At 41.4% G+C, this 15,666-nt stretch overlaps 1 protein-coding gene across 4 annotated transcripts in view; it reads left to right on the top strand.

Annotated features, from left to right (window-relative positions):
* LIMS1 (LIM zinc finger domain containing 1) overlaps positions 1 to 15,666 on the top strand; it is a 165,439-nt gene that overhangs the window by 135,731 nt on the left and 14,042 nt on the right. For all 4 annotated transcript variants that reach the window (XM_058534342.1, XM_058534341.1, XM_058534340.1 and 1 more), the window contains exon 2: positions 4,142 to 4,301. In XM_058534342.1, the coding sequence (XP_058390325.1) occupies positions 4,142 to 4,301 (160 nt within the window). The remainder of the gene's footprint in view (positions 1 to 4,141; positions 4,302 to 15,666) is intronic.

Below are 15,666 nucleotides of genomic sequence, written 5' to 3'. Positions count from 1 at the left end.
GGTCTTTAGTAGGTTCCTGATAATAGCACATTTTCATTAGATAGTCGAAGAGGGAGGTTTAGAGTTTTTGTTGTCAGGATTTGTAATAGAAAAATTTTATACTCTAAAACTTCCCGTAGATAAGATGCATGTTGAGGGAAACAGTGAAAAACTGAATTACAGACTATTGATAAAGATGCACATTTTTGTTATGTTTAACAACCAGCAATTTGAAGTAGGCTAACTGGGTTTTTCTTAATACAGTCTCTAAGAGATTGACTGAATAAATAAGGATGTTGTGTAACTAGCAAATATGTACATGTAAATTAAACATGGCGTTATCTCTAAAAAGTTAGTCTAATTCATATTATGAGATGGGTTTTAGCAGTTGTTTTTTTTTTAAATATTACAAAGTAGTATTTAGACCAACTCTTGTAAGATTGTTGACCTTATTCAAAGCTATATGCTTGGAATTATTGCAAATCCCTAATTTGTCAATTAAGAGTTAAAGAGAATTTAACTTGACCTGATTGTCTATTTCCATTAATCCATTCTGTGTCGTATTGCAACAGATGTCATTTCTTTTCACGACTCATACAGAGCTCTGTTTAAGAGTAATTGGGGCCGGCCCTGTGGCTTAGCGGTTAAGTGTGCGTGCTCCGCTGCTGGGCGGCCCGGGTTCGGATCCCGGGTGCGACGCACCGCTTCTCCGGCCATGCTGGGGCCGCGTCCCACATACAGCGACTGGAAGGATGTGCAACTATGACATACAACTATCTGCTGGGACTTTGGGGGAAAAATAAATAAATAAATAAAATTATTTAAAAAAAAAAGAGTAATTGGGCAGTTATAATTATATTATAGCCAAAATACTTGGTGATCTCTCAAGATGCTTTTTGGATTTACACATTTTTGCATTTTAATGCCAGAAAATTTGTTTCACATACTTTGATAAATGAGGCACTTGAGTAACGAAAGCTCAGGTTTTCTGTGTTCAGGTGATTTGTGGAAGTGGATCAGCTAAATCAGTTATGACTGGCCAGATATGAAGAGTCGCTACTAAAGGCTCTTACCTATCTATACTCCCCGACGTCTGTATTCCTGTCAGCAACACTTTTTAGTGAAAATTCTTTTCTGAAAAATTAGCCAATTAATTATAACAAGTGACAGCTATAACTATCATTCATGACTTTAAAAAAGTAACTTCTATCATATATAGTATTAAATACAAAAATCAACTGTAAAAAAACACATAGGTCAATATAGGTTCATCAGTTGTAACAAATGTACCTCTTTGGTGGCGATGTTGTAATGCGGGGCCCTGCATTTGCGGGGAGGGGGATGTGGGAAGTCTCTGTACCTTCCGCTCAGTTTTGCTGTGAACCTGCAGCTGCTCTAAAACATAGTCTATTAAAAAAAAAACACACATAGTGCCAGAGGGTCAAAGACAAGAGAGGAAAGGGAAATGTACACAGTTCACTATGTTGGTGAGATTATTGGTGTTTTTTTCCTGAAAGTTTCCTTTAATGTTCTGTTTCCTTTCTTTTCCTGCTTGTTATTAAAAGGAATACCTCTTCAAAAATACATATTATGTTATCTCTAAAACTAGTTTATTTTTTCTGTTTGTGGGAAAAACTTATATGCTTGATTTTGTAATGTGTCTACCTATTTTCTGACTCTTCGACTGTTTGAGTTTGAATATAAACAGTCTACAATATAGTGAGTATGAACAGGTCAGTGATAAATGTGCTGATCTTGGGACCCCTTGATGCTCTTAAAAATTATTGAGGTCCCCAGAGAGCTTTTGTTTTGTTCATCGGTATTTTCTGTATTAGAAAATAAAGCTGAGAAAATTTTAAAATATTTATTAATTTAAAATAACAATAAACTCATATATTAATAATATTTGAATAAATATTAATTTTTTATGAAAAATAACTTCCAAAACGACAAAAGCTTGGTGGGAAAAGTGGCATTGTATTACATTTTTGCAAATCTTGTTAATGTCTGTCTTAATAAAAGACAGTTTCGCATATCTGCTGCTGTGGTCATCCTATTATAACATTTTTTTAGATAAAGTATATAAAGAAAATATGGCCTCCCACAGAGATGTAATTGGAAAAGGGGAGGACCTTCCAAACTCCTGAAAGGGTCATGGTGGCCCCTACACTTTGAGAACTACTGATCTAGGTAATCATGAATCAGGACATTCCAGAATGTTCTTCTTTTCCAGCTTTTTTAGAGTTCTATTAAAATCATTGAGAATTTGGTGAATCTTTTGAGAGGATTTAAAATTAATAATAATGCTTTATATTTGAGTAGCATCTTCTGGTTTCCAAAGTGGTTTTACATACTTTTTCTTATTTTATCCTCAAACAGTACTAAGAACTATTGGGGCAGATGTGGGCTTACCATTCTTCATCAATGGACATCTGTGAATTTTGGTCAAAAGAAAGGGAGAATCACAAATCTTCACAGGAGCTTTGCTAAAAGTGCCACAGTCCATCTGGCTTACGGCAAAGCCCGGTGAAGAAGAGAATTTTACGGACTTTTCTCCCTAGCTCACAGTGATTTTGAGATGACAAAATACAAAATTCGTTTTAATATGAAACTTAGGCTAGGTTTGCCAAATAGTGAGGCTGTCTACCTTCCTCCCTCCCTTCTTTTTTTTTGGTGACGTTTTAATTCTCTGTTTAAGCCTGTCAAGTAAAGCTGAGTTTGATGGGTATGGGGTCATGAGCATGGTACTTCTGCATGGGATTAGTTATGGCAAGGCTACAAAATTGGACTACTGTTCTTTGGAATATTTAGGGGGAGGGAGGCATAGTTGTCTTCCATTGGGGTGGGGTGGAGGTGAAACAAGGTATGTGTGAACACCTGTGCTAAGGAAACAGCAAAACTCAGAAACTGCTATGAGACAAGGCAGTTAATGTGTCTGTAAACAGAGACCCGCATCCTGCCTGCCTCAGAGGGGAGTTGAGGGGATTCAGGGGAACATGAGCAGTAACTTCACGAGTGGATTGTTTCAATTATCCGGGTGGTCAGAAGTGGCACCAGGGGACCAGACACAGAGGGAGACCTCGTGCCGAGTGGGCGTCCGAAATAAACTTGCTACAATGTGGACAGCTGACCACTGACTGCTCTGCTGAGAGGACCTTCTCCACTTCAAGGCCTTTCAGAATCAGAACAGTTCTTGATGTGAAGTGCAGGGGGCTCATTAGGGAATAATCATGTGATTACATGCTTAATGGTATGCTTTTCCTCTTCCAAACTGCACAGTGGGTAGGTGGAACTTGGGGCTGTGGATTGAATGCCTCGCACGTGTTTCCAGGTGTAGTGAAATGACTGGCGAGGGAGTTCCCAAGTCACTGGGCTCGTCTGATTCCTTGATTGCCTGGTTTCATTTTCTTGATCTGTAAAGTGTGGTGGTGTCCCTGTCATGTCCTCTCAAGTGTTTGAAATTTGTATTGTAATCTGGTTGTAATCTTATGAGCGGGGGACCTGGAGTCTGGTCCACCTCTTTTAACCTCCATTTCATCCTCTGTAAAATGACCTTCATAATGTAAAATTCTGTGATTTTAAGATACATTTTATAATATTAGTGTTCAATATTTGTTTTGCCAATTAGATTATAGGACTAAGGCATTTTGGCTGGTTTTAAGAGTTGCTTAAGCAGATGCTTTCAACAGGTTATAACTAAAGGGATAATCAGTGATTAGGCTATGACATGGCATTCAGAGGATGTGCAGTTTAGATTCTGTTCTCAGAAGGGAGAAAAATTTGCTTTGAGATGTTGACTTGGGGGTGTTTTAATTAAGTTACTTACGAGTTCCTTGAGGACGACTGTTGACTCTCATCTCTATCCCTAGTTCTCACAGGTAGTAGGCACTTGCCGTAGTATATTTAGCAAGAGGAATGTCAGAAATGTTAAAGAAAAACAGATTCCAAGCAGGAGGCCCTTTCAGAACCTAAGATACTAGGGCAAAGAGACAGGAACAGTTTGAGTTGAGTACTTAAGACACAAGGAAGAAATTGGGCTTTATAATACATAAAATATGATTTTTGTGAACAGAGAATTTGCTCCTCAGTTCTTTGTGTTGTTTGATCTTAAGTCTAAGAAAAGGTTGACAATCTGTGACTGCTTGTCTTTTGTGTGTTTCAGCAACATGGCCAATGCCCTGGCCAACGCCACTTGTGAGCGCTGCAAGGGCGGTTTTGCGCCCGCTGAGAAGATCGTGAACAGTAATGGTGAGCTGTACCATGAGCAGTGCTTTGTGTGTGCTCAGTGCTTCCAGCAGTTCCCGGAGGGACTGTTCTATGAGGTAAGTCACCCTGGACAGAGCGCAGGGGTACCGTTCCCCTCTGCTCCCCTCCTTCCCTTCCTTGTTTGAGGCATCCTCCTTCACTTTAGATTGCAGCATCAAAGATTGCGTTGAAGGCCCAGGGGCACTGCCAGGGATTTGGTACTTGGGAGGTCCGTGATGGCTCAGGTGTGGAAGGCCCTAACAGCCCCCACCGTTTGTACTGTTCATTCTATCTTCCTATCTCAGAACCCCGGTACCTCGTGACTTCACCCGTCAGACCTGAGCACTTCAGCTCAGCAGACGAAAGCTCTCTATAGGCCTCAGCCGCAGCTTTTCCGGCTTCTCCAGCCAGGCCCCCACTCGCTTGCTCCCCTACACGTACCTCCTGCTCCCTGCCTCTGTGTCTTGCCTCCTTCCCAGAGCACCACTGAACATCTTCTTCAGAGGAGGATATCTGTGACCTACTCCACGACTTTGAGGCAGTGAATGAGAACTTCCATACATTCATTTTCTAAGGAGGGTCTTGTTTTGAAACGAGTATTTGGGGGGATACCTTGTCTATATTTAGCTCTTCTTTTTTTTTTTTTTTTGTTTTTTTGGTGAGGAAGATTAGCCCTGAGCTAACATCTGTCGCCAAACCTCCTCATTTTGCTGAGGAAGACTGGCCCTGGGCTAACATCCGTGCCCATCTTCCTCCACTTTATATAGGATGCCACCACAGCATGGCCTGACAAGTGGTGCATCCTAGTGCGCGCCCGGGATCTGAACCTGGGCTGCCGTAGTGGAGCATGCGCACTTAACTGGCTACCAGGCCAGCCCCTGTATTTAGCTCTTCTGTGTGTTTTTATATTCTTTTCCAAATACTTGGTTTTCTAGATCCTTTGATATCACCACGTGGTCTGCACATCATTTGTTTTTATTCTTACCGTTACTGAAACCTCCTTCTCACAGAATACATCCACTTTTGGGACTGGTCTGGCGAGGCTGGCTCCATGCTCTTCATGAAGATAAGAGTGATGTGTGTGAGGGAGATGGATTAGATCGTTTTCTTTTACCGAGTTATCCCTGCGTATTTGTGTATGTGCACGTTATTCGTGTGTGTGTCTGTGTGCTAGTGCATGTGCACACAACTGTGTTACAGCCGGAGATGGCTGTTCATTTGCTTTCTTCTTCTGCAGACTTTTTAATTTACCGGTTTTAAAAGCCATTCCTGAGGAAGGAAAGGTGGTTTCTAAAGAGCACCAGTAAGTCAGTTGTTTGCTGCTCAGACAGCATCTTCCCGTAGAAACAATGCCTCCTGAGAGTGAGGTCCCTGGCAGCCTGCAGACAGGCTGTTGACGCCGTCATGGGTGTATGGAATACAGAACTGCTGGGTCGATAGCAACACAACTCTGGGAAACAGCTTTAAGAGTTTTGATTGGGAAACACTGTTTCATTCACTAGAACACACTTTGTAAGCTCCTACTGTGCCTCAGAAACACAAGTTCCCTACAACAGAAACCCCGGCAATAGGAATAGGAGTTCTTTTTCTGTTTTTTTCAGTGCTTCCTAACTCCTGCCTTGGGCAGTGGGAATCTCTTTCCTGTCAAGAATGATGGCTTTGGGATGGGAATAGCAAGTGACAGTTGGGGTGGGACAGGAGTGGGAGAGGCGCACTCCAGCAGCAGGCGGGCAGAGGCCGGGGGAGGGGGCTGCGGGTAACAGCTCCCCCTGAGGTTGTGGGTGGGGCCGCCATTGGTCATGAGGAGAGTGACGACTAGATTCTTGAAGAAGAAAATGAAGTCCCTGGGGGCTGAGGCAGCAGGAAGAGAAAGGGAGGGACTGTTACTCAGTTGAGTAAAAGGACCTAAGGACCTGCTTCTGTGGAGTCTTGACAGGACATCGCAGGTCTCTGAGTCACAGTGGAGGGGCGCCGGGACTGGAAGGAAGGAGGTGAGACTCCACAGCACATTGACAGGGATCACAGGAATCTGCCTCCAGAGGGAACATCAGCCTTTATACTCTGTAAATCCCCTTCTTACCTCTACCTTTGTTTTCACTTGAGGCCCAGAGAGGTTGAAATGTCCTTGATATCACAGCAGATTTGTGGTGTGAATGGGATTAGAACTTCGTTTGATCTCCTAATATCCAATATGGTATTCTTTCCCTTACATATTCTTTTCAAATCTAAGATATTTTTATTGAAATGAGTAATTATGGCAAAGGCGTTAGGAGAAATTCCAGAGGAACAATAGAGAAGAACTCAAAAGAGAAAGGCAGGCTGTTTTTCCCAAATATTTTTCTTATTTCCCTGGCCTACTATTCCCTTTCTATCACTTTCTTTTTCCTATATTGTCCCTTTGCCTGCCACTTTGGAATTAAGCACGATCACCTCCTAAGCTCCTAGTTCTGTGTGTGGGTACTGTCAGCCGCCACGCCACTTGTGCTTAGTCGAGAAAGGGCTCTGTCCGCGCCTGAGTGGACAGAATAAAGCATGACTCACCCTTGTCCACCTGCCCGCCTCTCAGTCCTCTTTCCTTCTGGACTATAAATACCCTCCCTGGGTCTGTCTGATATTATTCTAAAGGATGTTAGGAATACCCAGAACTAGCCTAGCACAGGCATACCTCATTTTATTGCAGTCCACAGGTATTGTGTATTTTATAAACTGAAAGTTTGTGGCAACCCTGCATCGAGCAAGTCTTTTGGCACCATTTTTCCAACAACATTTGCTCACTTCATGTCTCTGTATCACATTTTGGTAATTCCTGCAGTATTTCAAACTTTTCATTTGTTGTGGTGATCTGTGATCAGTGATCTTTGATGTTACTGTTGTAGTTGTTTTGAACCATGAACCACGCCTGTATAAGACAGGCAACTTCATCAGTCAATGTTGTGTGTGTTCTGGCTGCTCCACCAACCAGCCATGCCCTTGTCTCTCTCCCTCTCCTTGAGCCTCCCTCCTCCCTGAGACACAACAGTATTGAATCTGGGCCAATTAATAACCATATAATGGCCTCTAACTGTTCAAGTGAAAGGAAGAGTCACATGTCTCTCACTTTGAATCAAAAGCTAGAAATGATTAAGCTTAGTGAGGAAGGCAGTAGAAAGCCAAGGTAGGCTGAAAGCTAGGCCTCTTGCGCCAAACAGTTAGCCAAGTTGTGAGTACAAAGGAAAGTTCTTAAAGGAAATTAAAAGTGCTATTCCATTGAGCACACAAGTGGTAAGAAAGCAAAACAGCCTTATTACTGAAAGGGGGAAAGTTTTCGTGGTCTGGATAGAAGATTGAACCAGCCACAACATTCCCTTAAGTCAAAGCCTAATCCAGAGCAAGGCCCTAACTCTCTTCAGTTCTCCGAAGGCTGAGAGAGGTGAGGAAGCTGCAGAAGAAAAGCTTGAAGCTAGCAGAGGTTGATTCATGAGGTTTAAGGAAAGAAGCCATCTCCATAACATAAAAGTGCAAGGTGAAGCAGCAAGTGCTGACGTAGAAGCTGCAAGTTATCCAGAAGATCTGGCTAAGGTAATTAATGAAGGTGGCTACACTAAACAACAGATTTTCAATGTAGATGAAGCATCCTTATATTGGAAGAAGATGCCATCTAAGACTTTCATAGCTGGAGAGGAGAAGTCAATCCCTGGCTTCAAAGCTTCAAAGGACAGGCTGACTGTCTTGTTAGGTGCTATTGGAGCTGGTGACTTGAACTTGAAGTCACTGCTCATTTACCATTCCAAAAATCTAGATCCCTTAAGAATTATGCTTAATCTATTCTACCTGTGCTCTATAAGTGGAATAACAAAGCCTGGATGACAGCACATCTATTTACAACATGGTTTACTGCATATTTTAAGCCCACTGTTGAGACCTACTGCTCAGAAAAAAAGATTCCTTTCAAAATATTACTGCTCATTGATAATGCACCTGGTCACCAAGAGCTCTGACGGAGATGTACGATGAGATTAATGTTGTTTTCACACCTGCTAACACAGCATCCATTCTGCAGCCCATGGGTCAAGGAATCATTTCAACTTTCAAGTCTTATTATTTATTTATTTTATTATTATTATTTTTTTTTTTTTTTGAGGAAGATCAGCCCTGAGCTAACATCCACGCCAATCCTCCCCTTTTTGCTGAGGAAGACCAGCCCTGAGCTAACATCTATTGCCAATCCTCCTCCCTTTTTTCCCCCCTTTCTCCCTAAAGCCCCAGTAGATAGTTGTATGTCATAGTTGCACATCCTTCTAGTTGCTGTATGTGGGACGCTGCCTCAGCATGGCTGGAGAAGCGGTGCGTCGGTGCGTGCCCAGGATCCAAACCCGGGCTGCCAGTAGCAGAGCGTGCGCACTTAACTGCTAAGCCACGGGCCGGCCCCCTCAAGTCTTATTATTTAAAAAATATTTTCAGGGGCTGGCCCAGTGGCGTAGTGGTTAAGTTCGCACGCTCCACTTCAGCAGCCCAGGGTTTGCAGGTTCGGATCCTGGGCATGAACCTAACACCACTCATCAAGCCATGCTGTGGCAGCGACCCACATACAAAATAGAAGATTGGAACAGATGTTAGCTCAGGGCCAATCTTCCTCACACACACGCACACGCGAGCGCGCACACACACACACACACCCAAAAAACTTTTCATGTGGCTGTAGCCGCCATAGTGATTCCTCTGATAATCTGGGCAAAGTCAGTTGAAAACCTTGAAAGGATTCACGATTCTAGATGCCATTAAGAACATTTGTGATTCATGGAGAGAGGTCAAAATATCAGCATTAACAGGAGTTTGGAAGAAGTTTATTCCAGCCCTCATGGATGACTTTGAGGGGTTCTAGACTTCAGTGGAGGAAGTAACTAACTGCAGATGTGGTGGAAATAGCAAGAGAACTAGAATTAGAAGTGGAGCCTGAAGATGTGCTGAATTGCTGAAATCTCATGAGAAAACTCTAACAGATGAGGAGTTGCTTCTTATGGATGAGCCAAGAAAGTGGTTTCTTGAGATAGAATCTATTCTGGGTGAAGATGCTGTGAAGATTGTTGAAATGACAACAAAGGATTTAGAATATCGCATAAACTTAGTTGATAAAGCAGTGGCAGGGTATGAGAAGACTGACTCCAATTTTGAAAGAAGTTCTACGGTAGGTAAAATGCTGTCAAACAGCATCGCACGCTACAGAGAAATCATTCGTGAAAGGAAGAGTCAAGCAATGCGGTAAACTCCATTGTTGTCTTATTTTAAGAAATTGCCACAGTCATCCCACCTTCAGCAACCACCACCTTGATCAGTCAGCAGCCATCAACATGGAGGCGAGACCCTCCACCAGCAAAAAGACGATGACTTGCTGAAGGCTCAGATGATGGTTAGCATTTTTTTAGCAATAAAGTATTTTTTGATTAAGGTATATACATTTTTTTAGACATAATGCTATTGCACACTTAATAGACTACAGTATAGTGTAAACATAACTTTTATATGCAGTGGGAAACCAAAAAATTTTTGTGACTTGCTTTATTGTGATATTTGCTTTACTGTGGTGGTCGGGAACTGAACCTGCGGTGTCTCCAAGGTATGCCTGTGATGGGCTATTGCCCAGGTTAAACTCCCTTAAGTCCTGAGGAAGATTGCTATTTTAGCTACGTTTATAATTAAAACTCCTTTTTCAGGCCAGGAATTTGTAAACCTGCATGTGGAGAATACAACTTTTCCTTTTGGTGGAATAATATTAGAGAAAAAGCTATCCAAGTCTTCCAAGAAGTAATCTCCATTTTCAGATTATGCATTTTCAGACAAAGTTATGTCTAGCAATAAATTGTTTTCCAGAAAAGGAAGCTCGAAAACTTACCTGATTTGCTTTCCATTTGAGACACAACTTATATGCTTCAGTCTTGGTAACAACAGCAAATGTGTCTTTTCCACTCTATACCTATGATATTGCTTTTGTCTTATTATTAAAACATCATCCTTCCCTCATTTCCACTGTCCCTACTCTTTTCCCTAGAAGACTAGCTGTGAAGACTTATAGGTGGTGGGTTCTCAGCACTCACTTCCCCCTGAAAATGAGATTCACTTTTACTGTGGAACTTCCTGATGTTTTGGATCAGGTAGCCAGGACATTCTTTCCTTTGGCCACAAAGACAAGTCGAGAGTTGGACTGTTGTTTCCTACCCACTCACTAGGATATATGTCTGGAGGTGAGCTGACTGAGCGCAGGTATTTCTGGCTCGTCTGCAGCTCCTTAAGAGTGATTTAGCAACAACCAGGATTATTACCCACATTGGCTCCTTACTCAAGGCAAATTTGAATCCCACTAGATTATGTGATTTAAAAAGTAAACTTAAAGTTTGCCATTAAGATTGTAATCCATCACCACTGAAGAAGGTAAGGTAGAACTTAATGATTCTTATGCTTTGCAGCTTCTATCATCAGTAAGAACTACTCAAGGTGTTTCTTTTTTTTTTTTTTTTTTTTTTTTAATTTATTTTTTCCCCCAAAGCCCCAGTAGATAGTTGTAGGTCATAGCTGCACATCCTTCTAGTTGCTGTATGTGGGATGCGGCCTCAGCATGGCCGGAGAAGCAGTGCGTCGGTGCGCGCCCGGGATCCGAATCCGGGCCGCCAGCAGCGGAGCGCGCGCACTTAACCACTAAGCCATGGGGCCGGCCATCAAGGTGTTTCTTAATACAAGACATCATTAATGCTGTTTTCAGCCTATCTCATCTGCTTCATTTCAGTTATCCTCTCTGAGTCGACACAGCACTTTGTTTATACTTTTAGTATGGAGAGCATTTACACATTTTAGTATAGCTATTTATTTATATGTTTATCCCATCAAACTTTGAATATCTTGGGTACAAGGACTGTCCTAGCTAATTCATTATCTCTATCACTTGTTTTACGGTATTTGATAGCTATTAGGTGCTTAATAAATACAATGATATATATACAGTACTTGGATGGTACAGATTGCAAGATAAAACGCTAATATACCAACTAGGAACTAGGTCAGACATTTTCTAATGTAAACATTTGCAGGCTATACTTCAAAATCTTGGTACTCTTTACCCAATTCCTATTGTTCATCTCATGAACATTGTCCAAGCTTTATCATGCCTGCATGCAGAGTGGTGAATGAAAGAAATGCATTCTTAAGTGGAAACAGGAGATTTCAGTTGTGGATACAACCAAGAGTAGAACTCCTGAGCCATGATGTGTTTTCAGTACCATATGTGGACCGTCTTTTTTTGTGTGTGTGTGAGGAAGGTTAGCCCTGAGCTAACATCCATGCCAATCCTCCTCTTTTTGCTGAGGAAGACTGGCCCTGGGCTAACATCCATGCCTACCTTCCTCCGCTTTATATGGGACGCCGCCACAGCATGGCCATACAAGCGGTGCATCGGTGCGAGCCCGGGATCTGAACCCAGGCCGCCAGCAGCAGAGCGCATGCACTTAACTACTACGCCACAGGGCCAGCCCCTGGACCACTGTCTTGATATGTAGGTTCAGGCCAATGTGGTGGTGTTGAATAAACTTACGTTTTATTTAAAACCTACAGTAAAGGGAAAGAATAGCATAAGGTACCCTGTGCATCTGACACACACACTCACCACACCCATTTTTTGCCAAACGATTTGAAAGTGAGTTGCAGACATACTGACACTGAATGAAGTTACTTCTTCTTTTTGTGTTTTGAGGGGGAAGGAGCAATGGAGGAGTCATAGTTAAGAGATGATTTTGGGGATACTGGCATTACCAAAATGTTCTGTTATTGAGTGACATGTTATATCAAGTTGGGATCTTAATATAATCACTTCTGGTAATTGGAGTATCATTTCTTGAATTAAAAGCTCTCCTCCCTCCAGTTTGCTTAAGTGATTCAAATAACTTTAAACTCTATTTCCAAGAGTATACATTAAAAAGAAAAGAAAGGAGCATAATTCTCCTCGCCTTGAGTATGGGCTGAACTTAATGACTCATTTCTACCAGGGATATAGCAGGGGTGAAGTAGTAACTTGGCAGTGGGGAAACCTGGCAGATATTAACCAAGCACTCAAGGTTAGCATCAGTCATAAGTCATGTTGATATCATATACTCCCCCAGATGCTGCAACAAGTAGAGCACATTGTTGCCTCTGTGGTGTTCTTCCCAAAAATCCATGACCTCAGTCTAATCATGAGACAAACCCATAATGAGGAGCACTCTACAAAATACCTGACCAGTACCCTTCAAAAGTGTTAAGGTCATACAAGACAGGGCAAGACTGAGGAACTTTCACAGATTGGAGGAGGCTAAGGAGCTCGATGGGTCTGACTTCCCTGAGATTTTGTGAGTGACATTTATTCGTTCATTTATTGACCTATCCATCCATTCAACAAATATTTATAGTATTAGTTAGGCAGTTACAATGTGCCAGGCACCATGTTATATTCTGGGATAGAATGATGAGCCAGATAGACGTAGTCTTCAAGGAACTTGTGCTACAGTGGATTAGACTAGACTGACCAAGGTCAAGTCATTGAAAGTTAGATACAAGAACTTCACAGTCTTATGGACTGGTTGGTAGTATGGAAAAGTTAAATCTACTTGTGGACAGATTTTCCCCCTAGAATCCACTGAAAACTGGAATAGATGGTGTTTAAAGTGCTTTAGCACAGTGCCTGGCACATGATAAGAGCTTAATAAATGGATGACACTAGGTTTTAAAAAATAATCCTGAGGTAGTTTTACAGACTGTTAGTACATACATCTACAACGGCTCCTAGCATAGTGCCTTGCCTTTCGAGGGTGCTCTGGATGTTTGCTGACTGAGAGAAGCCATCAATGAAGCTATGCATCCTAAGATGTCTTAGGAAGCATGTATCCATAATTAGGACTTTTCAGGACCTCGACATTTTCCTCAGATTTGTGCAGTGGGGATAGAGGGTGGATTCACTTTATTGGTACGTGGTCAAAAAGGAACCCAGTAGTACAAGGCTGTAATGTCATTGTTCCATATCCAATAGAATTAGCTCTTCATCTGTGTTCAAGTGAGCAATTCTGAAGTAAAGGTCACATTGTGTGTTGGCAGAGAAGTCAGGGTTATCGTTCAACCATGATTTTTGAGTTCTGATAGAAATCCACAGGATAATTTCAGAATTCTAGGTTGTATTCTCTCTTGCTCTGCCTGAGAGGTTGTGGATACACAGGAAGAAGCACAGATTTTGGATCTGACAGCCTTGGATTTGAATCTCAGTTCCACTGGCTTTGGTGCAAGTTATTTAATCTATCTGAATTTCAATTTCCTCTAACAAGGGGATAATCACACGTCTCATAGGGTTATGAGTTTGAACCAGTGTAGCAAGTACATTACCCCATAAGTTAGCCCACTCTCTTCCTCCACTTTCCATTGGGTACAACTTCAGAAAAGTAAAGCTTAGACACACTAAACCAGGGTTCCTCGTCCTCAGCACTACTGACCTTTTGAGCTGGATCCTTCTTTGTTGTGGGGACTGTCCTGTGCATTGTAGGATGTTTAGTAACATTCCTAGTCTCTACCCGCTAGATCCCCAGTTGTGACAACCAAAAATATCTCCATACATTGCCAAATATCAGCTGGGCAGCAGAATCACCCTGGTTGAGAACCATGGCCCTAAACAATGAGGGCATCCTTTCATGAATAGGTAACAATGAGGGCATCCTTTCATGAATAGGTAACAATGAGGGCATCCTTTCATGAATAGGTAACAATGAGGGCATCCTTTCACTAGGTAATAGCAAGTCGATTCTAAATGAGCGTGTGCCCCAGGTTGTTTAGGCAATACCCTACACAAAACAAACGCCTTCTATAGTCCTGTCTCTAAGAATTTGACTGTAGTCCGAGTTAATTTTTATGCCATAAATTTAATTAGAAAGTATTTCTAGAAAGAATTCACTTAAGAAAGACCCTAAAGAAAGCCTATATTTTCTTATTTAAATTGGCGCAAGGGAAGATAAATATATCACTCTTGTATAGTTCATCACTCAACTATTTGTAATGAAAATATCATCCTCATTTAGCAGAAGGCAAGATACGTTTTCTGTATAGTAATTAGAACTGGTTCCCCAAACTGAAATTCATTTTCTCTATTCAAATATTATACTTGTGTATTTTAATTTTAAATAACTTTTAAATATTAATGATTATAAAAATTATTCATTTTGAAATTTTATCTATATCAGAAGATAGTGATCAGGGTCCTAATGAAAACAACGTAAACATGTTAAAACAACAACAGTGGTGTTGATTTCCATCACCACCAAGAGTTGAGTTACTGCTTCCCAGTTTCATGCGAGTCTCTCCAAGGTGGGGGTCCACCTGGCTTGTGTTACTTCACATTCCTTCACCTTGCCTGGAATGTAGTCCTTTATGCATGAATAAATGCCCTATAAGTGCTAATTTTAGAAGATTTATGAATTATATTTTTATTTCTGAGTAACTATTAAACCCCTCTTATGAGCCATGCACTGTACTAGACGTTTTACAAACAGTTGTTCTTATTCTTTTTCTTTCATTTGATTCTCACACAAACCCTGCAAGTTAGGTATTTTTATTCCCAATTTACTTATGGCCATGATGAGGCTCAGAGACTTTGTCAGCAGTTAACTGGTGGATAAGTAGTCAAATCAGGATTTTATCTCAGGCCTGCTTGTCTCCACAAGCTATGTTCTCCTCCACTGTGATGCCCTGACTCTCACTGAAACTGAAATGGTTTCCTAGGAATGATATTTTTAAAATCTGATAGATAATGCTGTCTCGTATACCGCCATCACTGCTGTTTCATTCAGTCATTCAACAAATATTTATGGAAAGCCTACAATGGCATGCTGTATAGACCACACCATGTCCTTGTTCCAGGAGTGAATACAATCTTCAAACTGATTCGGATAGAACTTGAAGACAGCTTTCATGGTTCTTTTCTCATTTTCAGACCAGGAAAGTTTAGAGAGATTTTATAAATGTATGAGTTATATATGATTAGTGATCTTTAAATTTGGTGTTGTAGTTACCTCCAAAGGGAAATCTGTTTTCATCAGTGCTGCTTTTCATAAGTTATCAGTATCTCCAACCCTCCAGTACACATGAAGAAATATTTGTAAAATGACCAGATCATTGGTGGCGTGAGAAGGCTGATTAAATGCCATTTCGGAAATACCCATTCAACCCAGAGGCCCTTACATCAGCTATATACAGTCACTATAGTGGTTCCTAAATCTAACTTTGTGACATCTGGGATTATCTCCAGTAAAAGGATTATCTTAATTTTTTCCCTAAGAAAATACTTTTGGAGTGAAATGGAACCAACCAATATAGAGTGGTATAGTTCCAGAAATATTACAAATTGGGATGGACTGACCCAAAGACCAGGGACTCAGCGTGCAGCCTTTCTCACCCTGCCCTAGT

This window comes from Diceros bicornis, chromosome 40, assembly GCF_020826845.1.
Source record: "Diceros bicornis minor isolate mBicDic1 chromosome 40, mDicBic1.mat.cur, whole genome shotgun sequence".
NCBI classification, from domain to species: domain Eukaryota; kingdom Metazoa; phylum Chordata; class Mammalia; order Perissodactyla; family Rhinocerotidae; genus Diceros; species Diceros bicornis.
This window is presented reverse-complemented; position numbering and strand designations above follow the sequence as displayed.